We start from the raw sequence: 23,914 nt of genomic DNA, 5'->3' as shown, positions 1-23,914 counted from the left end.
CAAGTTCTGATAAATCTGTTACCATCTACTAGTCGGGAACTTATCCCTTTTTCAACTCGGTAAGATTGTGGGTGATTTAATTAGTGGTTTAAATTTTTATGAAACTGTCTTGGGTGTGGAATATAATGGTGCTTTATCTATACTATCTATGATCGCATATCAGTCCCATAATCCTAAATTTCAGAATTTTGGCGTTTTCGATAAAATTTGAGGTCAGATGTAAACAGAACGAATCTACTAAGAGCCATGCTGCACTAAAATCGTAATTAGTTGGTATATCCTCCTTAGCTTAGCGATAAGATGCGCGGCCACAAAGCAAGATCATGCTGAGGGTGGCTTGACAACCTACTGATGACCACTATAAGTGTAAAAAATGGCCAAGCTGCCCTCTCTAGATAACCACTATAAGCCATTTATAAGACAATTTAGAAATCCTTTTTGAACCGCCTGCAAAAAAAGGAATTTGGTGGCGGCAGCTGTCAATAATGTTGCTTTGAAAAAAAGAGAAGCAAAACTTTGCAGGAAAATAATCTTAATCTATCTTCTATATACATAAAAATGAATTTCTGTCTGTCTGAACCTTGTAGACTCGGAAACTACTTAACCGATCGGTGTGCAAATTTGTAAGCAGGGGCTGGGGAAGGTTCTTAAGATGGTTCGAGACCCCTCCCCGCTCTAGAAGGGGGAGCACCCATTCAAATGAAACACACATTTCTGCATAACTCAAGAACCAATCAAGCAAATGGAACCGCATTTGTCATACTAGTAACAAAATAAATTGTTGTTGAAAAACATGATGAAGATAACTACAAAATATTTATTTTATCTATTGTAGGCTCAGCTGTGTATAATACTTAACGGAGCTGAGATTCTTTTTGATATTTACAATTAATATCATTATTATTTATAGTTAGGTTCGAGGTATGGTATGGTTCTTCAGGGAGCATCCTCCGGATGGCCAGAGCTCCATGGTACACGGAACAATAAAACAGAGACAAGAAAAAGAAACTGAGAAAGAAAATAAATGAGGTATTAGACTTCGGTGTCAGGCGAGCAAAGAAAGGCATAGATGGCCTGCATATAAACCACATCGCGATCTCCCAAAACACCTCTTACTTCCCGGTAGGGTTGTTAACCTCGGGCCACAAGGGTATCCAATAGTTGCTCTCTACACTGAAAACAGGATTGTGGTAAAAATTACCATATTGATAGTTCAATTTAAATGCACAGCACCAATTGATTTGTGCAGACTACATACCGCGTTCATTTCAAACATAATCTGTAGTAAATTTTACCATGGCAACAAATGTACAAACAAATGTCAAAATTACCATGAAACATGGTTATTTAAACTGAATTAAAAGGTTAAAAAAATAACAATTTGTTGCATTTAAAATAATAATTGTGCGGTAAATTCAACTGCACTACGCAGTAGTTTTTTGTAATGGAAATTTTTCGTTTGTCTCTATTTTTGGTATTATAAATATACACAATGATTAAATTAAAAATAATGTTTTATTTTTTCTTCACGAATTGCAATTATTATATAACGAGATTAATTAATAGTAGAAATGGTAAGGTTTTCTACGTGATACTTTAGTAAAATCGTAAAATACCTGACGTTGCCATTCACATTGTAATATTCGACCACTTGGTCAACCACGGTAAACCTGGTGTTCGCTATGTTGGTTGTTTTAACGCAGGTGCGTTTTATGAAACTGGGTCCCAATTTTCCGTTTTCGTTCCATCCGAGATTGTTGTTCAAAAAGTCAAAGTAACTTGTGTAGTCAGAATATGAGAAGGTGTTTACGAGAGATGTTGTTTGGATGCAAACACGGGGGAATTACCGGTCCTCAGATCTCTTGATGAATCCACCGAACATTTCCCAGAGCTCCGGGTTTTTGTCACGGGCTGAAGAAAGAAACGAAGTTTGAGGATAAATTTTGTCTGAAACATGGCTATACAAACCATCAATTTGCTCTGCATCCATTACTACAATTTGATTGCCTTTTGGTGCACACATTTTATCATTATATGATATAAATAATTAAAGAACAAAAATTTGCTAGCACAGAGTGAATAAAATTGCGTGCTTTTAAAAAAAAATATCAAGTTGACAGGAGTAGCATTTTTTTTTACTATGGGCATAGTAAAATATGTCATGACAACATAGTGAATTTAACAACAATGTTGTTATTAATAAGATCTATCAATTTATTTTAACAATACACAGAATTGTTATTTTTACTACACGACCATGGTAAAAATTACTTCGTTCTTAGTTTCAGTGTAGAGGCGTCATTTTCCGTGCAAAACCAAACTACGTGATCGATGTCATCGTAACCGGCTCCGCACAAACAAAATATTTCTTAAATATTATTTTACAATGTGGTTCCATCGAAATGAGGTGCGTGTTCAATTTAATGGTGAAAGCTAGGGAAAAATAAGATTGAACACCACCAAAATAATATAGTTTTGGCCATTAAATTAAAAATAATTGTAATAGGAATATCCTTAATCTCCTTTGCAAATATTGATAATTCTTCCCAATATGTTTGTAATGCAAATCAATGTAGGGATTGAGACGGGTATGATAAAATATATAAAATGAATAAAAGGGCATATAAATTGGTGATGAGTGCCAGATGCGAGGGTGACAGATGAGCGAAGTTAGCCTTCAGTTTTGTGATGTATTTCGCGGGAAGAAGTAATGCTTCCGAGCTGCTGCGGATCGAGCAGCAGCTGGAGACGGCTGATTCGGATGAGGCCGTCTCCTCCGAACACGACATTGGCCAAGTCGGTTTGCTGTGACCAATGTGACGCTCCCAATAAGCTCGGTCTTTCGCGAAGAAGAAAATTAAAACCGCGTTTGTTTTGGTGAAAAAAAGGTTGTGTGTTAAGATTCTCACGTGCAAATGTGTCAGTTTGAGGTTGTGGAAGGAAGGTACACAGAAAAAATAAAGAACCTAAAAAAAAGTTTAAAGAACTCAACTTTGAGTACAAAGTTCAAATTTTTAACTCAATATTAGGTTGTTTTATCACTCTCTCTCATGAATGATAATATAAACAAAGAGAGCTGCATCGACGTGTGCTGTTCCGTGGAAGAAGCAAAATTTGAGTTGTTTTCACCATAGTCTCGAGTGAGTGAAAATAATATAAATTTGAGTTGGTGAAACTTCATAGTGGGTGAAAATTCAACACGGGAGTAAAGGCAAAGTACTCACCGGATTTTTTCGCATTTTACTTATTTTTGGCTTCTTCCACGCAAGGGCGGATTTGAGTGAAAGAAACCGTAAAGTGAGTTGTTTCACGGTTCCGTGTAAACACATCACGAAGCGAACATTAGTGTGTGTGCGCTAAACGTCATTCATTCAGTTTGGTACACTCAGAAAATTTTTTTTTTGCAAAAGTGACACTCAAAAAAATTATGTTTGTATTGTATTACACTAAAAAAAAGTGAAAGTGCGTTCTATGATACTAAAAATTGAGAGAAAATTTGAAAACCAAAATTCTATTACACTCGAAAAAAATGTGAAAATTATTAAACGATGTTTAAGAAACAGAATTATTTTAACTTTTTTAATCAAATTATGTTTAGAGTCGGTACAGTCGCGATTCGCTGGTTGGGCCACGACCTCGGCCCAACTAACGAATTCGGTTTTTTAGTTGGGCCAACCGACAGCCATTTGAACACGTGTATTTCGACTTGAACATCACAAATGATGTCCAGTGACGCCCAATCCCGTTTTCCGTGTTTACATTGAATTTTGACGTATGGTTGCTTTTTAGTTGGGCCATGGCCCAACCAGCGGAGGCCCAACTAAAAAGTGACCCAAGTATTAGAATCCCAACCAGCGAATCTCGACTGTATCTGATAGGGTGAACAATCATTCCCTCGAGAGGGTATCCCTGATAGGGTAAACAATCATTCCCCTGAGAGGGTACACAACCATTCCCCCGAGAGGGTATCCCTGATAGGGTAAACAATCATTCCCCCGAGAGGGTATCCCTGATAGGGTAAACAATCATTCCCCTGAGAGGGTATACAAGCATTCCCCCGAGAGGGTAAATAATAATTCCCCCGAGAGGGTATCCCTGATAGGGTATTGCTTTTTGCATTGAAACTTTTCGTTTCGTCACTAAAACCATTGACACTTGTCTTCAGCGACTGCTTCCGCGATAGAGCATTTGCACATTTCATTCACTCATACATATATATTGCTGTCAAAATGTGCATTTGACAACTAAGGCTTTGTTCCAATTGGAGAATTAAACTAAATTTAAAGAATTTCCTAAAGTTGAAGTAAGGTTTCAAAGATTGCAAATCATTTATCTCCGGGATACATCAAACAAATTTGCCCTGCAATGAATCTGGAATTGAAAACCAAATCCAAGAAAAGTAAGTAGAATTTCATTCAAATTCTCATTTCTTATGGTGGAATGCATTTCTTTGCAGTGACCACAGAACAAGTGAAGGAACTGATTGCAGCTCGTGTGCATTTCAATAACCTTTTCACCAGGAAATTTTTCGATAAAATACGCATTTAGTGAAATGTTCTTACAAGATTTTACCACACGCTGGGTTACAAAACCGTTTTCACTGCTTTTTCTGTTTTCATTACACTATCCTTCAGCCTTGGATTTTTGGAAGATATGTCACCGTTTTTGTTTTGATGCAGTCTGAAAAAAATGTTTTAGGCCAACTACACTACAAATATTTTCCGGAACAGGGTGGTTTCCTTAGAATTTATGTTTTTCGCTCTTTTCTCGGAAAATCTATTAGAATTTCTGCGAAAATATAACTGATCTACTCATTGGAATCAATGGCTCCATTTCTTATTTTCCTAATACATACCTCTAGCTTTACTATGAAACTCTCGGAAATGTAATCAGGAAATTTTTAGATATAAGTGCTGTCCAATGAGCAGCTCGAAGTAGCTCGAAGTTGTTCCCGTCCTGCTCTTTCTTTTTTGTCAACAAATGGGCATGAGCAGGACAGGGAGAAACTTCGAGCTGCTTCAAGCTCTCATTGGACAGCACCATAGTATATTCAACTCCCTTCCCTCGGATATGTGATCTAGTAGCGATGGGTGAGCCATCCACAAAGTACTTTCACGGAGAGTGGGGGCCCCCCACTTGCTTAAAATTTCTTCTGAAGTTCCTCCTTAGGCTCGATGCTCACGTAGCGTCTTTTCAACGCAGCGTGCACACAGCGTTAAAATAACGCAGGTGTGCATCGCAGCGTCAACGCTTTTTTTCGATACACACCTGTATCTTTTTAACTCCGTGTGCGCACGAGAAAAGACGCTATGTGGCCATCGAGCCTTACATTCCATCAGGATTCCTTCAGAAATCTTTTGATGTCCAGGACATTTGTTTTAATAGCTCCAAGTATTACTGCTCTAGTTGTTGATGCTATATTTCCTTCGGGTCGAAATTAGTACCAGACTGCTATCGGTGAAAACGGTTAAAATCTGTTTGAAATTCCATGTTATTCAAATATTAATTCTATTTACAGGACTATACAAGACCATACGGGACTGTTCGAATTTACAGTGGAGCAGCTTAAAATAAAATGGGCTAACTTGACCAGGAAGTACAAGGTATTATGAAAATTATAATCACCCTTAGGGCCGATGCCCACGTAGCGTTTTTTCAAGCTACGTGCACGCCGCGTCCACGCAAGGTACCCAGCATCAAATGTAGTCGTGCACACGTTTACGTGTGCATTGGGGTTCATTCACAAATTACATAACGCTAAAATTGACCATTTTCAACCCCCACCCACCCCCTCGTAACGTTTTTTGTATTGAAGGGATTCAAAATTTGTATAGACCGTAACGCTCAGACAGATACCCTCCCACCCCCTAATGCGTTATGTAATTTGTGAATGGGCTCTTGCTCCATTTGATGCTGGGTACCTTGCGTGAACGCGTAGAAAAACCGCTACGTGGACATCGGCCCTTATTCTTGTTTTCGAACGAACGATACTTTGGAACGAATGCGATTCGTTCGAACCGTTTCTTCATTTGATTTTGCTGGCGTAAACGAGAATGCGCTTCAACTTTCGTTCGAAAGCGCGTTCGTACGTAAACAAGAATATGGGTGAATATACAAACAGAGAAACGAATGTTTTGTTTAATTTCAGCTACTTATCACCCCGCCCACTGGAGGTGCCACGGAGAATGGTGAGACAACACCAGGCGATTGGGAATATTTCGATCTACTCCACGAATTCATGTCATCACAACACACCATCAATCCTCCGATTGTTATCAACAGCTGTGGAATTGTAGTGGAGAATTCCAATAACAATTTCCCCAATGATGACGAGTTACATGTGGCGGGGCCGTCCAATGTTAATCCAGATGGATCCAATGTTTCAAGTCCTGAGACAGCAACGCAGAGTCCAGAAAGTATGGCTGAACAATCCAACAGGAAACGGAAGCGAAACCGATATACACAGCAGGACATGTTTGAATTTTTTGTCGAAGAGTCGAAGAGGAAAAAAAAGGAAGGGAGAAAGTTCTTTACGCTACTGAAGTCTATCGCCGGAGCTCAAAACATCGAGTTGCCAAACATGGACTCAAGTTCCTCCGACTCAGAACCAGACTTTTAACCAAATCGTATGTCCTGTTATGCACATTGGTTACGCTTTCGTTTTCGGTTTTCCGTTTGGTTTCAATCAAAACTCAATGTTATATTCCTTCATGATTCGTCATGAATAATTTATTTAAATAAGATGTTATGTTTTTAAATCTTAATAAAACTTTTTTAATTTTAAATGTTGCGATTCCTCTTTCAAAGACATGGTAATTAGAAAATTCATCAATCAAAATCACCCCCCCTCCTTTCTGAACTACCGCAAGCAAAAGCTCATCAATTTTTCGTTCCATGGGCGCTTTTTGATGGCGATGACCAAGTAGCAGAGCAGACACAGCGGACACAGCGAAGGCGATTTCGGATGAGACCGGCGGAATTAATAAACACGCGGAATTAACTTTAGAGAATAGTTTTAATGACGGACTAAATGAAATAACACTTGCTCTTGGCGAATGATAGACGCGAACTGATGTTCGTTAGTAGGCAGTGTTGCCGTTTATGTCGTACAGCTTGGGGTGCACGGAATTATTGTAGCGGAGGGTTGACATCGCTCTCCACACTCCTCCTCGATGTGTAGCCTCAGCACTCGATTTATTCAAGTCCTAGTAGACTACAGAAGCGGCTGTGCTTCATCGGTCCCAATGGTTTTGTCAGTATGTCTGCGGTCATTAATTCAGTTGGACAGTATTCCAGCACAATTTGTCTCTTCTGACACAGTTCCTGGACAAACTTCTCTCGGGTATCAATATGCTTGGACCTGCGGCTAGATCTCTCGGTCCGAACAAAGGCGAGACACCCCTGGTTGTCCTCTTTGATCGTCGTTGGTTCTGTTTGGTTTTCCTCGAGATCAGCGAGCAGTTGCCGTAGCCAGATGGCCTCTTGGCAAGCCTCACTGAGTGCCACGTACTCGGCCTCCATGGACGATAGCGTTACGCTGGACTGTCCACGGCTGGCCCACGAAATAGTTGCTCCACCGAACATAAACGTAAATCCAGATGTTGACTTTCGGCTCTGTAGATCGCCGGCCCAATCGGCGTCAGAATATCCAGACAGTGGTTCGTCGTATTCATAGCCCAACCGCAGACTGCAACTCTTCGTCTTCTGCAAATATCGCAGGACTCGCTTTGTGGCTGTCCAATCGGATTCCGTAGGAGCAGCGAACTTTCGCCCTAGAATGGCCGCACTGTTAGCTATATCCGGTCTCGCCACAACAGATAAATACAACAAACTTCCCACAACACTTCTGAATTTCGCTGGATCCTCCAGTGGTTTGGTTTTGTCTTCGATCTTCAAGTATCCCGGATCCATTGGAGACTTTGCTGGCTTCGCATCACGCATTCCATGGGTATTCAGTAGCTCTTCAATGTAGTTCTGTAAACGAATCTTGTAACCTTGTTCTTCTCGATGAACCTCCATACCGAGAAAGTGACGGACATCTCCCAAACAGGTCAACTCGAACTCTTCACTGAGACTCCGGATCACCTTCTGCAATTCATCATCATCGGTAGACGCAACGAGCATATCGTCTACGTATACCAGCAGGAAGACACTGACTTTCCCTCTCTTCACGTACATACACGGATCGGCGTTCGACTGTTTGAAGCCAAGCTTGGACAACGCATCGTGGAGGCGTTTGTTCCAACAACGTGCCGACTGCCGCAGTCCGTAAATGCTTTTCTGCAATCGACAAACTAGCTTCTCCATCCCTTTCTTTTCCCAGCCAGGTGGCTGACGCATGAAGACTTCCTCTTCTAGAACTCCGTAAAGATAAGCGGTCTTTATGTCCAGATGCTTCACCGTCATCTTTCGCTTCGCCGCCACTGTTAGAAACGTCCGGAAGGTCGCGTGTCGTGTTACAGGAGCGTACACCTCCTCAAAATCTACACCAAACCGTTGTGTGTAGCCCTGCGCCACAACTCTGGCCTTATGCTTTACCACCTTGCCTTCTTCGTTGCGTTTCAGCTTGAAGACCCACTTGGATCCTACTAACTTCTTCCCCTTCGGTAAAGGTACCAGCTCCCAGGTATGGTTCCGCCGATGCGATTCTAGCTCGTCTTCCATAGCAGCTCTCCAGTCGGCGTTCTCCATTGCATCACGGTAGTTCACTGGTTCTTCATGTACACACGCTGCGGTACCTGCCGCGTAATCCAATAAATATTCCTCCAAATGTCGCGGTACTACACCGCGGGTTGCCCGTTGTGAACGGCGCATGGTCTCCTCTCGTGTATGCATATCGTCCTCGGCATCTTCAAAATCTTCCGCATCAGAAGCAGCGCTGTCTTCCTTGCAGTACTCTTTGATCGGAAGCAGTTTTATCTCCTCCTCGTCGCGAGTCGACTGTTTTTCTTCAAGTGGCTTCTCAGGTGTCGACATTGGGAACTCGACGGTAGTCGTCCCATGTCCCAATTCGAGAAATCGCGCATCCCGACTAACTGTTATCAAATCAGTTTCACAGTCGACGAATCGATAAGCTTTATGCTCCATCGAATACCCCACAAACCTCAGTTTTCGGGATTTGCTATCCAACTTGCTACGCTTCGTATCCGGAACATGCACGTAGGCCTCAGCGCCAAACACCCGGAGATGTGCCAGATCCGGTTTACGTTCCCACCACAGTTCATAGGGAGTTTTCTGGATAGACCTTGACGGTAAACGGTTCTGCAGATATGTTGCTGTGAGTACCGCCTCACCCCAGTACCGCTTCTCCATACCAGCATCGATGAGCATGCAGGTAGCCATCTCCGTTATAGAGCGGTTCTTCCGCTCCGCCACGCCATTCTGCTGAGGCGAATACGGTGCGGTAAACTGTGCCTTGATCCCTTCAGCACGATAGAAAGCCTTCAACTCCTTGTTGTTGAACTCGCCTCCTCCGTCGGAGCGAATCACACGAACCTTTCTGCCAAACAACGTCTCCGTCCACCGCACGTACTCCTTGATCAGATCCGTCGCTTCGGATTTCTGCTTCAACAGGTAGGTGACTGTGAAGCGGCTGTAGTCGTCGATGAGATGCATAACGTAGCGATTGCCACTAGGAGTGGTAGTCTTCATTGGGCCACATAAGTCCGTATGGACGATGTCGAGAACTTGATCCGCTTTTCTTTCAGTGACAGGAGGAAAGGGCTGTCTAGCCGACTTTCCTTCCATGCAACACTCACAAACAAGACGTAAACCACAGTCGCTTACCTTAATGCCTGTTGCCAGACTCTCCTGACGACTCGTTCAGCGGCGGCCCAATCTCTATGGCCCAACCGCCGGTGCCACTGATGTTGGCAGTTCACGTTGTGCTCACCCGTCGATGCTTTGTGGATTCCTCGATTGTTCGCAGGTAGTAGAGGCCACCGTAACGAACGCCAGTCGCAACGACAACTCCTCCTGCATCCATGATTCGGCAACCTTCGTTGTTGAAAATCACTTCGAGTTTCTTCTCGGCCAACTTCACTACCGAAATTAAACTGGTTGCAAGACCAGGCACGTATTTCATGTCACTCACTTCGATTCTTACCGGTTCACCGCGATCGTCCACTCCACGAATCACGCCACTTCCCTCACCGGAGATCTCAGTTTTCTTACCATCGGCGAGTGTGATCCACCCACCGGGAAATTGTTTCAACGAGTCAAAGAATCCGCGATCGTTTGTCATATGGGCACTTGCCCCACTGTCCACGATCCACGAACGCGAGATGATTTCGTTTCCACCGGTAAACGCCACATTCCGGCCTTCGCTATGCACTGCCTTTGCTTTCGGGTTTTCTTTCCCTTTTCTACAACTGTTTTCTTCCTTCACCGGAGCTCGGTATTTCCGACAGTCACGGCGCAAATGTCCCGGTTTCTTACAAAAATGGCACACGCGGGTCTCCCTGGACCTTTCTTCCGAACGCATCGCTTTCTCGCTTTTCGAGCCGCCACTTTCGCGTTCCAAGCGACGATGGAACTCGTCCATTAATTTCGATTTTACCACGTCAACTGAAATATCGTCATCAGCCCGATTGTCTAAAGCGGTCACTATTCCGTCGAACGAGGGGGGTAAACTACGCAAAATCATGCAGATTTTCGTGTCTTTGTCTAGTTCGGTACCCGCGGCATCCAACCGATCGAAGAGTTCATCGAGCTCGCGCAAATGCTCTTCCAAGTTTCCGCGTTCCGACAAATTCGACGCGCACAACTTTTTCAATAAAGAAACCCGCACCGACCGTGTTGTTTTCTGGTGGTACGATTTCAGGGCTACGAACACATCATGCGCGGAAGCACTGTTTTTCACAATTGGCAACTGGTTATCCTCGATGGATAAGATTATTGTTGCCTTTGCTCTTCGGTCAGCCTTGACCCACTCATCGTCCTGATCATCTTCGTCAGGGACGGCATCTTGCACTACGTGCCACAGATCGTCGCGTTGCAACAACATTTCAATTCGCACTTTCCATACCTGCCAATTGGTGCCGTTGAGTTTGGTTATGGCAAATTTGGCATCCGACATGGTTTCTTCTCCGTCACACACTCAGCGAAAAAAAAAACAAGAAAACGTTTTTGCAAAAACACTGCTCTTCACGCGGGAGCTTTTCTTCGTTGCCTGTTGCTCGCAAGCCAACAGCACGCCAACGATGCAAAATCGTCACCACTACAAGCACACAGTTTTTCGCCTCGCGATACTCCAATCGAAGCCAACGACCGGATTATTTTTCACCACCGATTCCGTCTCAAACTAAAAACACTCTCTGGGTCCAAAACCTGATGGCGATGACCAAGTAGCAGAGCAGACACAGCGGACACAGCGAAGGCGATTTCGGATGAGACCGGCGGAATTAATAAACACGCGGAATTAACTTTAGAGAATAGTTTTAATGACGGACTAAATGAAATAACACTTGCTCTTGGCGAATGATAGACGCGAACTGATGTTCGTTAGTAGGCAGTGTTGCCGTTTATGTCGTACAGCTTGGGGTGCACGGAATTATTGTAGCGGAGGGTTGACATCGCTCTCCACACTTTTTACGTAAGAATTACACTGGAATTTCTTTTATGCGTTATTTCTACACGGTTCGTTTTTATGCGAAGATTTTCAAAACCGCAAAAAAAATATTTTCGTTTTAGTCGTTTTTTACGCTAAAGGAAGGAGAGAGCTAGCTGCCCTCTTACCTTATGAACTTGGCTACGTGTACATAAAGTTGTTAATGGATTCATCATTTTAGAGGAAGATCCAGACAGTACGTCTCTCAAAAATTAGTGAGTTTCAATTCCACTCTCTTTTCACGCTTTTGCCTTCAAATATGCTGCAAGGATGGTTACCCTACTCTCCCCCGAACGCATGACGTACTTTATGGATGGATAGAAACAAACGATGATTTTCTTCTTCAATGGCTCTACATTTTCACTGCAACTTGGCCTGCTTTTCAACTTAGTATTCTTTAGCATTGTATTAGGTTTAATGAGCACCCAAGGCTCGACAGTTGTTATGCTCTGCTTATATCTTTACCAATTCTGGGTTTTTCAACCAGCCGTCATCATTCTTGTTCATTCAACAAGTCCAATTTTTAAAGTGATATGCAGTATAAGAAACAAAGTCAATATAGGATCCTAACAAGCTCTAATCATTCATTTATTCTTACAAAAATATCAAACCACACAGCTTTAAGACTTATCAGATTTTAGTAAAACATTTAAAGCTAGGAGTTGCTGCCGAAAAGCAATGCCTTCCCCCGTATCCCTCACTGGTTGGAATTCACCTTCCTGTCGTACGTTCATATCGTCTATCTGCTCATCGAGAATTGTTTCGGCCTCCATAATATCATTCGCATCTATGCAGATGTTATGGAGCACGCAGCACGCTACAATAACTTTCACACAATTGTCGATTCGTAGTTCCAAATCCTTTCTGAAAATCGCTCTCCACCTCGCCTTCATCTGCCCGAAAGCACATTCTACGACAGTCCTGGCTTTGCTGTGAAGATTATTGAATTTTTTCTGCATTGGAGTTAACCGTCGTCGTTCAGTTTCTTTAAACGGTGTTATGATGGAAATTGGAGTAACACTGCACGGATATCCGCTGTCGCCGAGTAAATAGTATCCTGGAGGGGGGTACAATCGTCGGTAATATAACGGACTATTGTATAAAACTCTGGTGTCGTGTACTGAACCCGGATAACCCACACAAACGTCTACAAATTTTTGTTTGCTATCACATACCGACTGACATTGGATGGAATAGTCTAGTTTACGGTTTATGTACTGGTCATGTAAAGCAGGAGGACATTTGATCCGGATGTGAGTTCCATCAATCGCACCTACAGCTCTCTCGAATATCCCTGTTTTAGCTCGAGCGCAGAATCCTGCGCCTATCTCACCCAATTCTCCATCTAATGGGTACTTGATGACTTGCATCATAAGGACATCGATGACAAACGTTAGCATTTTCGTGCAAATTCGTTTGACGGTAGTCCGAGGAATATCGAAACTTACTCCGGTTACCCGGTAACTTGTTCCAGATGCCACCCAGTATAGGAACACTGACAGCTCAACTTCCCTCTCCCAACCGGAGCGCTTGTAAGGCATTAGGCTTATTATTTTTCGAAAGACGCAGACGGATACACGAAGATTTTCTTTAACGGCATTCGAATCATGTTTCAGGATTTTTTTCATCAAGGATGATGGGGTGTTCATGGCATATTTGCACATTCCGGATTCCTGAAATTGAATATATTTCGATTATGAATTATGTGCATCAATAGAAAAAACAAATGGTATAAATACAAATGCCTAATTTTAAATTACATTACCTCGTTCGATGAAAACAATGAAACTTTTAACGATCCGGAGCTATCCTCACGAAGTTTGTACATGTAAAAATATACAGCTAACAGAACAACAATCAGAAACATTGTTATATGAATTATTGTTCACTCAATAAACAGAAAACGTTGAATTAATCACAAAAGAAAGTAGAATTAACTTCAAATGCGTTCAACTGGTCAACGAAAACAAACAAGTCAATATGTCACACCTTTCCCAGAATAAGGGCGTAGGTTACAAATAGAATTTTTATCGTAATGTAAATAATAGTCTTTAGACATTTAGATCCCTTATCATTGCCAGCAAAAGATGCTCCGGACAGCGACGAGGCCGACAATCTTTATCTGGTAACTAAAATATCTTTTGAACGTAGTCTAAAGCATAAATAAATCTTGTGTATTTAAAGGGAGATCTCTTGTGATTTACGCTCTTGTTCCTACAAAAGCTTGATATCTGAAACGTTATTTGAATTGAATTGGACCTCGAAAAAATTAATTTTGACAGCTCGTTGATTTTTTGGAGGGGAAAAAATTTTCGAAGTGTCAGATTTAAGTGCAATTTTGGTTTAATTCTCCAATTGGAACAAAGCCTAAATTTTCAGCTAAAAGCTCTATTTTTTGACACCGGTGCACTCACACAACCAATCGACATCAGTTGTCAAAAAATCAGGAGTACCAACTTGACCACTATCTCCTTGTCGCCGAGTCTGGCGCTGAGTGCTTGGCGCGGAAACCCAAAGGTGGGAATAAAATTTTGCGGCTTATGTTTATTGTATAGATTCATCTGACATTTAGTGGTCATTTTAGTGGCTTATGCGCAATAACAATCATTCCCTCGAGAGGGTATCCCTGATAGGGTAAACAATCGTTCCCCCGAGAGGGTATCCCTGATAGGGTAAACAATCATTCCCCTGAGAGGGTACACAAGAGTTGACTGCATTCCGAGATCAGTGTTTGACTCAGGGGACTGAAGAGAAGGCTAATACGCCTACCCAGCATTCATTCAATATGGCGTACAATGTTTTTGTGTTATTTTCGTTTAATTCATGATAACAAAACTTCGGAAGTATCGACGAGCTATTTTTCGACATAAAGAAGCCATACAAACACAAAAGGCTCGATGTTCCTCCACCAATTGCAAGTTTTCGCCAGGAGAAGTTAAATGCCGATAATTAGCACTAACTGCGTACGAACCACTCACCCAAAATGAGCGCTGAATTCGGGTATACTACACAGAAACTGGGTACCAAAAACAGAAGTACCAAAAGCGATGTTGGGTAGAGTGCCATTGTACCGCGGATGACAGGCGTTTCACCCTCCTGGTTTGACTTGAGTTCAATGTTAGAAAATGTAAACAAAAAGTGAGAATAAGTTAGCAAAGAGTTTTGTAGAATGTTGTTTATGATTTTTTTCTGATTTTGATGCAAGATTGATGTTCTAGAGCCTGGTAAGCTCTATCCATGACTGCATTCCGAGATCAGTGTTTGACTTGAGTTCAGTGTTAGAAAATGTAAACAAAGAGTGAGAATAAGTAAGCAAAGAGTTGCGTAGAATGTTGTTTATGATTTTTTCTGATTTTGATGCAAGATGCTCCAGAGCCTGGTAAGCTCTGCATGACTGCATTCCGAGATCAATGTTTGACTTGATTTCAGTGTTAGAAAATGTAAACAAAGAGTAAGAATAAGTAAGCAAAGAGTTTCGTAGAATGTTGTTTATGATTTTTTTTTCTGATTTTGATGCAAGATTGATGTTCTAGAGCCTGGTAAGCTCTATCCATGACTGCATTCCGAGATCAGTGTTTGACTTGAGTTCAGTGTTAGAAAATGTAAACAAAGAGTGAGAATAAGTAAGCAAAGAGTTGCGTAGAATGTTGTTTATGATTTTTTTCTGATTTTGATGCAAGATGTTCCAGAGCCTGGTAAGCTCTGCATGACTGCATTCCGAGATCAGTGTTTGACTTGATTTCAGTGTTAGAAAATGTAAACAAAGAATAAGAATAAGTAAGCAAAGAGTTTCGTAGAATGTTGTTTATGATTTTTGTTTTTCAGATTTTGATGCAAGATTGATGTTCTAGAGCCTGGTAAGCTCTGCATGACTGCATTCCGAGATCAGTGTTTGAGTTCATTTCAGTGTTAGAAAATGTAAACAAAGAATAAGAATAAGTAAGCAAAGAGTTTCGTAGAATGTTGTGATTTTTTTTCTGATTTTGATGCAAGATTGATGTTCTAGAGCCTGGTAAGCTCTATCCATGACTGCATTCCGAGATCAGTGTTTGACTTGAGTTCAGTGTTAGAAAATGTAAACAACGAGTGAGAATAAGTAAGCAAAGAGTTGCATAGAATGTTGTTTATATTTTTTTCTGATTTTGATGCAAGATTGATGTTCTATGGCCTGGTAAGATCTGCATGACTGCATTCCGAGATCAGTGTTTGACTTGGTTTAAGTGTTAGAACATGTAAACAAAAAGTGAGAATAAGTAAGCAAATAGTTGCGTAGAATATTGTTTATGATTTTTTTTCTGATATTGATGTAAGATTGATGTTCTAGAGCCTGGTAAGCTCTATCCATGACTGCATTCCGAAATCAGTGTTTGACTTTAGTTCAGTGTTAGAACATCTAAACAAAGAGTGAGAATAAGTAAGCAAAGAGTTGCTTAGAATGTTGTTTATAATTTCATGTTTACTGTTTTTGATGCAAGATTGATGTTCTAGAGCCTGGTAAGCTCTGCATGACTGCATTCCGAGATCAGTGTTTGAGTTGATTTCAGTGTTAGAAAATGTAAACAAAGAGTAAGAATAAGTAAGCAAAGAGTTTCGTAGAATGTTGTTTATGATTTTTTTTTCTGATTTTGATGCAAGATTGATGTTCTAGAGCCTGGTAAGCTCTGCATGACTGCATTCCGAGATCAGTGTTTGAGTTGATTTCAGTGTTAGAAAATGTAAACAAAGAGTAAGAATAAGTAAGCAAAGAGTTTCGTACACACTTACCTCATTTCATCGTATTCGGTAAATTTTACCGAAATCACAACAGCAGAACTGTTCGGTAATTTATTTTACTGATTTTTTGTATTTTTTTCCATTGCTCAACTGTCAAAATCACCGATAATCAGTTAAATTATTTACCGAACAGTTCTGCTGTTGAGATTTCGGTAAAATTTTACCGAATTCGGCGATTTATTTCAAGTGTGTGTTCTAAAGCCTGATGAGCTCTATCCATGACTGCACTCCGAGATCAGTGTTTGACTTGAGTTCAGTGTTAGAACATGTAAACAAAGAGTGAGAATAAGTAAGCAAAGAGTTGCGTAGAATGTTGTTTATAATTTGATTTTTCTGCTTTTAATGCAAGATTGATGTTCTAGAGCCTGGTAAGCTCTGCATGACTGCATTCCGAGATCAGTGTTTGAGTTGATTTCAGTGTTAGAAAATGTAAACAAAGAGTAAGAATAAGTGAGCAAAGAGTTTCGTAGAATGTTGTTTATGATTTTTTTTTATTTTGATGCAAGATTTATGTTCTAGAGCCTGGTAAGCTCTATCCATGACTGCATTCCGAGATCAGTGTTTGACTTGAGTTCAGTGTTAGAAAATGTAAACAAAGAGTGAGAATAAGTAAGCAAAGAGTTGCATAGAATGTTGTTTATAATTTCATTTTTCTGGTTTTAATGTATTGATGTTCTAGAGCCTGTTAAACTCTATCCATTATTGCATTCCGAGATCAGTGTTTGACTTAAGTTCAATGTTAGAAAATGTGAACAAAGAGTGAGAATAAGTAAGCAAAGAGTTGCGTAGAATGTTGTTTATGATTTTTTTTATTTTGATCCAAGATTGATGTTCTAGAGCCTGGTGAGCTCTATCCATGACTGCACTCCGAGATCAGTGTTTGACTTGAGTTCAGTGTTAGAACATGTAAACAAAGAGTGCGAATAAGTAAGCCAAGTGTTGCGTAGAATGTTGTTTATAATTTAATTTTTCTGTTTTTAATGCAAGATTGATGTTCTAGAGCCTGGTAAGCTCTGCATGACTGCATTCCGAGATCAGTGTTTGAATTGATTTCAGTTAATTGCATATTATTCGGCAATATTGCATGAAATTGCATTGTTTATTAATATTTGTTTTGCATATATGTTGATGTTTAGCCTCTTTTGCCAAATTATTGTTTGGTCGTTTACAAACGAGAGGATCGCACTCCATGCCCCCCAGCAACGGACTGGGCGGGACGGTATAGAATGCGAATTCAATCGCACTCTGCTGTGCCGCTGTGCCGCCCAGTCCGTTGCTGGGGGGCATGGAGTGCGATCCTCTCGTTTAATAAACAATGTGCACTCGCTTGGCTGTGGATATACAACAGTAAAGCAAATGTGGAGATTGGGCAAATCAAGCATCCGAAAGATATTCAATTTGCAAAAAAGAGAGCTAACCGCGGTGGAGGTTGGTACTCGGATTCTGATGGCTTTTCCGCAAACGTGACCTTTAAGTGGTCTTGTTGTGTAGGGGTTATCACGCCTATCTAGAGAGTAGGAGGTTGAGGGTCTGAGTCCTCCAAGACACGTGGATTCTTTTTCGCAAATTTCATATCAATTTGTCCATTTCGAAACATATGCTGTGCATATGCACAGCCAAGATATTTAACAAAAAATGGTTTTCGTACGGCCGAGTTGCCGAATAATATGCAATTAATTGTAATCAAGTGTCGGTCTTTCACCGTCATTAGTCGTCTGAGTACACGCGACCGTTTACGTAAAGGCAATCAAACTCATCAAATGCTTTAGCCAAGCAAGCCTTTGGCACAGCAGAGTGCGATTGAATTCGCATTCTATACCGTCCCGCCCAGTCCGTTGCTGGGGGGCATGGAGTGCGATCCTCTCGTTTAATAAACAATGTGCACTCGCTTGGCTGTGGATATACAACAGTAAAGCAAATGTGGAGATTGGGCAAATCAAGCATCCGAAAGATATTCAATTTGCAAAAAAGAGAGCTAACCGCGGTGGAGGTTGGTACTCGGATTCTGATGGCTTTTCCGCAAACGTGACCTTTAAGTGGTCTTGTTGTGTAGGGGTTATCACGCCTATCTAGAGAGTAGGAGGTTGAGGGTTCGAGTCCCTCCAAGACACGTGGATTCTTTTTCGCAAATTTCATATCAATTTGTCCATTTCGAAACATATGCTGTGCATATGCACAGCCAAGATATTTAACAAAAAAATGATTTCAGTGTTAGAAAATGTAAACAAAGAGTGAGAATAAGTAAGCAAAGAGTTTCGTAGAATGTTGTTTATGATTTTATTCTGATTTTCATGCAAGATTGATGTTCTAGAGCCTGGTAAGCTCTATCCATGACTGCATTCCGAGATCAGTGTTTGACTTAAGTTCTGTGTTAGAAAACGTAAACAAAGAGTAACAGTAAGTAAGCAAAGAGTTGCGTAGAATAGACGTTTTTCTGATTTTGATGCAAGGTTTATGTTCTAGAGCCTAGTAAGCTCTGCATGATTGCATTTCGAGATCAGTGTTTGACTTGAGTAAGAATAAGTAAGCAAAGAATTGCGTAGAATGTTGTTTATGATTTTTTTTTATTTTGATCCAAGATTGATTTTTTCGAGCCTGGTAAGCTCTATCCATGACTGCATTCCGAGATCAGTGTTTGACTTGAGTTCAGTGTTTAAAAATGTAAACAAAGAGTAAGAATAGGTAAGCAAAGAGTTGCGTAGAATGTTGTTTATGATTTTTTTTCTGATTTTGTTGCAAGATTGATGTTCTAGAGCCTGGTAAGCTCTATCCATGACTGCATTCTGAGATTAGTGTTTGACTTGAGTTCAGTGTTAGAAAGTGTAAACAAAGAGTAAATTTAACTAAGCAAAGATTTACGTAGAATGTTGATAATAATTTGGTTGAAATTATATGTTTCGGTGTGGACTTCATTTGAAATTTTTAATTGTGGGTTAGTTTTGTAAGCATGATTTGAGCACTTTATATAAAGATCGGATTGAAACTATGTGAAAAACAAATCGTGTAGAATTAGAAAACACTTATAGATGAGCAGAAAAAAAACTTGTCGAGATTATTTGTTTAACTTTTTTGAATTATTTGCGAATCTCATAAATGTCACAGTTCTCCGTTTGATCAAAACTTAAAAAAAAATTACTATAAAACAGCAACATGAATAAGACAGTAGAACAAAATTATAATAATACAATTGTAAGAGAGTAGAACAGGAGGAAGATGTAGGGATTGAGACGGGTATGATAAAATATATAGAATGAATAAAAGGGCATATAAATTGGTGATAAGTGCCAGATGCGAGGGTGACAAATGAGCGAAGTTAGCCTTCAGTTTTGTGATGTATTTCGCGGGAAGAAGTAATGCTTCCGAGCTGCTGCGGATCGAGCAGCAGCTGGAGACGGCTGATTCGGATGAGGCCGTCTCCTCCGAACACGACAATCAATGGCCAAAAAAGTGTTTTACGCGGTGAAAAAATTGTCTATTCATGAATTTCAGTAATAAATTTTACCAACTTGAAAAAGCTTCTCCATTTTCAATATGGTTATCATAAATTTCAATAAGATAAATATTACTCTTATTAAACACCCTTATAAACTCTTTGCAATGCAAATATTCTTATAGACGAATCCAAGTAAAAATAAGAAGAAGACACACGACGGCGGAAGCTTATCTCAATTTTTTGAATATTTTCCAAAAATGTATCTATCATACAGTTCTGAACTTTTTCCGAACCCTACATTAATCAGATTTTAATTACAATTTGTCTAGAATTTATTATAAGCATTTTAAAATGATCTTCCTATGCTGTGCTGTAGGATCTGTCAAAGTTAACACCGTCGTGTGTCTTCTTCTTATTTTTACTTGGATTCGTCTATTGGGGTTACTCATTTGACCACATTACAACCAAAAATTGTGGCTTTGAACGAGTTATGAAAATTGGATGTATCACGCTCTTCATCGCAGCTGTTCATAAGATCAATAAGCAAACAGCCGCTCATAAGGTCAATAAGCGTTTGACGTTCGAAGTTTTTCCAGAATATGTATGAGAGATTTATTGATAGCAATAAGATCGACAGTAAAACTGAGTAACTAGCTATGATGATGCCTATTATAAATCCGTTATAAGAATTAAATAAATCCGAGAAGCATGGAATTTTTTGCTTGGGACAGTATATTTCCCACTCCTGAAAAGTAAGTTGTTTTAATATAAAGGCAAAGAGAATGCTCATTCGTTTATTTAGTTTACATCTAAACAGATAACACTGAATCAACAATTTGACGCCACAATACAATACACGGCTGCATCTCTCCATCCTCGAATGCGCCTTACGCTCGCCAAGTTGTTTTGAACCTGGTCTGCCCACCAAGGCAACTAGGATTCCGCTATAAATCTGTACACAGCACTCGTCAAAATCAAAATACCATAGCTGATCCGTGACTATAATAAAAAGCTGGATTAATGTGGGACACCAATTTTTCCACATTTTCATATTTTTAAATAAAATGAAGTAGGCTGGCCAAATTTGGATAAACATTGTTAATTAATCTCCTGAATCCACTCAAACAATTTGGTAAGGTTTGATGCAACAAAAAAAAGTTATGCTATAAATATGGGGTACCTATAATGCGAGTGTAGCAGTTATAAGCTGGAATATACCACATTTTTTTAATTTTCAGTTGTTTTTGAATGTTTTTTGCCTTTCTCGTATACTAAGTATACGGTAAAGGCTATATGATCGCTCCAAAAACAAACTTTTTATAGAAGGCCCGGAGACCCATAGTGTTATATACCAATCGACTCAGTTCGACGAATTGAGGTGATGTCTGTGTGTGTGTGTGTGTGTGTGTGTGTGTGTGTGTGTGTGTGTGTGTATGTGTGTGTGTGTGTGTGCGCAAAACTACTCAAAAATGTCACTCATTTTTCGGGCACTTACCTCAACTGATTTGCTCGCAAACAAGTTGCATTCGACGCAGAATCCTGTCCCATTGTTTCCTATTTGAAATTGGCCAGATCGGACTATGGGATCAGAAGTTATGGTCAAAATACAAATTCATACCAAAAAATAGCGTAAAAAATGTCACTCATTTTTCGGGCACTTACTCTCAACCGATTTGCTTGCAACAAGTTGCATTCGACGCAGAATCCTGTTCCATTGTTTCCTATTTGAAATTGGCCAGATCGAACTATGGGATCGAAAGTTATGGCCAAAATACAAATTCATACGAAAAAATCGCGTAAAAAATGTCACTCATTTTTCGGGCACTTACCCTCAACCGATTTGCTCGCAACAAGTTGCATTCGACGCAAAATCCTGTCCTATTGTTTCCTATTTGAAATTGGCCAGATCGGACTATGGGATCAGAAGTTATGACCAAAATACAAATTCATACGAAAACATCGCGTAAAAAATGTCACTCATTTTTCGGGCACTTACCCTCAACCGATTTGCTCGCAGCAAGTTGCATTCGACGCAGAATCCTGTCTCATTGTTTGCTATTTGAAATTGGCCAGATCGGACTATGGGATCAGAAGTTATGGCCAAAATACAAATTCATACAATAAATCGCGTAAAAAATGTCACTCATTTTTCGGGCACTTACCCTCAACCGATTTGCTCGCAACAAGTTGCATTCGACGCAGAATCCTGTCTCATTGTTTCCTATTTAAAATTGGCCAGATCGGACTATGGGATCGAAAGTTATGACCAAAATACAAATTCATACGAAAAAATCGCGTAAAAAATGTCACTCATTTTTCGGGAACTTACCCTCAACCGATTTGCTTGCAACAAGTTGCATTCGACGCAAAATCCTGTCCCATTGTTTCCTATTTGAAATTGGCCAGATCGGACTATGGGATCAGAAGTTATGACCAAAATACAAATTCATACGAAAAAATCGCGTACAAAAAGTCACTGATTTTCGGGCACTTACCTCAACTGATTTGCTCGCAACAAGTTGCATTCGACGCAAAATTCTGTCCCATTGTTTCCTATTTGAAATTGGCCAGATCGAACTATGGGATCGAAAGTTATGACCAAAATACAAATTCATACGAAAAAATCGCGTAAAAAATGTCACTCATTTTTCGGGCACATATCCTTAACCGATTTGCTCACAACAAGGTGCATTCGACGCAGAATGTCTCATATTTATTATTGAAAATTGGCCAGATCGGACTATGGGCTTAGATGTTATGGTCAAATTACTATTTATTGTAAAAAAGAGTTCGAAAAAGTCTAGCTCACTTTTTTAGCACTTAGACTTCATCTATTGACGCTCGCAACAGATTGCATTCGACGCAGAATCTTGTCCCATTGTTTTCTATTGAAAATTGGCTAGATCGGACTATAGGATCGGAAATTATGGCTCAAACACGTTCGCTCCAAAACCAAACTTTTACAGAAGGCCTGGAGACTCATAGTGTTATATACGTATAAGCTCGACGAACTGCGATGATGTCTCTGTGTGTGTGTGCGCGCACCAAAAGTGCGAAAAGTTTAGCTCACTTTTTTGGAGCTTATCCTCAACCGATTTAATTCCAACTATAGATAGTAGAATATATAGATGAGCGAAAGCATGGCTGAGTCGATTTTTCTGCCCGTGCACACGCACATATGACGTCACAGCCCTTAACGTTTCCATTGAAATCGTGACGTCATGCTCGTTTGGAGACACGTTTGACAGTTCGTTTGGAGGCAGAGGATTTATCTTCACTCATCTATATATTCCACTATCTATAATTCCAACAAATTTCATTCGACGCGGAATCCTGTCGTATTGTTTTCTATTGAAAATTTGGACCATGGGCACAGAAATTATGGCCAAAATATACTATGTGTTATAAAAAAGCGAGTAAAAAAGTCTAGCTGACTTTTAATGGACTACCCTCAACCGATTTACTCACAACAAATTGCATTAGATGCGGAATCCTGTTCTATTTAGAAAGTTGGCCAGATTGGACTATTACCTTAGAAATTATGGCCAAAATACTTTTTGCCTTTCTAGTGCAACAAAGTTGTATTTCTTTCCGAAAACGAACTATCGGAAGCTTCCACACTGATACACTTCCCTCCCTCTTCATACGGGAGTTTGGCAGAAAGACGGTCATGAGATTTATATCATAACAAATATTGCCCTCCGCTCGCTTGATGGGAATGACATTTTCGTTTTCTTTTTGTGTAGTCGGAGCTTCAGTTCAATTTACATCCAAAAGTGATATCCTTAAAATATATGACTGGGTAAAATAAAACGGGGGTATGTACGTCAAAAAGATTGGAAAAGGAAACAAAAATGTCGAAATTCTTATTAGCATATTGTAGATCAAGCTGAAAACCGAACCGAGGTTTCGCGACAATCGCATTTTCTCGCATTTCCGGATGTTGCAACTGCATCGCGAGTAGTGCGCAACTATGCCATAGTCGGGCACCACTCGCGATGCAGTCGCGACATCCGGGAATGGGACAAAATATGATTTTCGGTTTTCAACTGGATCTACAATATCTTTGCCATAAATAATCTGATTTTCATAGAACGGAC

General features: G+C 40.3%; 2 protein-coding genes across 2 annotated transcripts; one reads left to right on the top strand and one right to left on the bottom strand.

The window, feature by feature from the left end:
- The first annotated feature begins 2,402 nt into the window (after positions 1-2,402).
- LOC134209450 (uncharacterized) lies at positions 2,403-6,654 on the top strand. Its single transcript, XM_062685436.1, has 3 exons — positions 2,403-2,407; positions 5,519-5,603; positions 6,149-6,654. The coding sequence occupies exons 1-3, from the start codon at positions 2,403-2,405 to the stop codon at positions 6,617-6,619; spliced, it is 561 nt and encodes a 186-aa protein (XP_062541420.1). The 3' UTR covers positions 6,620-6,654.
- A 5,574-nt stretch (positions 6,655-12,228) lies between these two features.
- Positions 12,229-13,485, bottom strand: LOC134209449 (uncharacterized). The gene is made up of 2 exons (XM_062685434.1): positions 13,374-13,485; positions 12,229-13,281 (listed from the first exon to the last, which is right to left on the bottom strand). Exons 1-2 carry the CDS (start codon positions 13,473-13,475, stop codon positions 12,229-12,231), a joined length of 1,155 nt encoding a protein of 384 aa, XP_062541418.1. The 5' UTR covers positions 13,476-13,485.
- Positions 13,486-23,914: the final 10,429 nt, after the last annotated feature.

Source organism: Armigeres subalbatus, chromosome 2 (assembly GCF_024139115.2).
Source record: "Armigeres subalbatus isolate Guangzhou_Male chromosome 2, GZ_Asu_2, whole genome shotgun sequence".
Lineage (NCBI taxonomy): Eukaryota > Metazoa > Arthropoda > Insecta > Diptera > Culicidae > Armigeres > Armigeres subalbatus.
The sequence above is the reverse complement of the archived record's forward strand: the minus strand, read 5'-3'. Positions and strand labels throughout refer to the sequence as shown.

Excerpts from the sequence above, each read along its gene's own strand:
- LOC134209450 (XM_062685436.1), top strand. Across the intron at positions 5,604-6,148 it reads ACTTGACCAGGAAGTACAAG|CTACTTATCACCCCGCCCAC; the intron begins GTATTATGAAAA and ends GTTTAATTTCAG.
- LOC134209449 (XM_062685434.1), bottom strand. The coding sequence starts at position 13,475 with ATGTTTCTGATTGTTGTTCTGTTAGCTGTATATTTTTACATGTACAAA. Across the intron at positions 13,282-13,373 it reads CATTGTTTTCATCGAACGAG|GAATCCGGAATGTGCAAATA; the intron begins GTAATGTAATTT and ends ATTCAATTTCAG.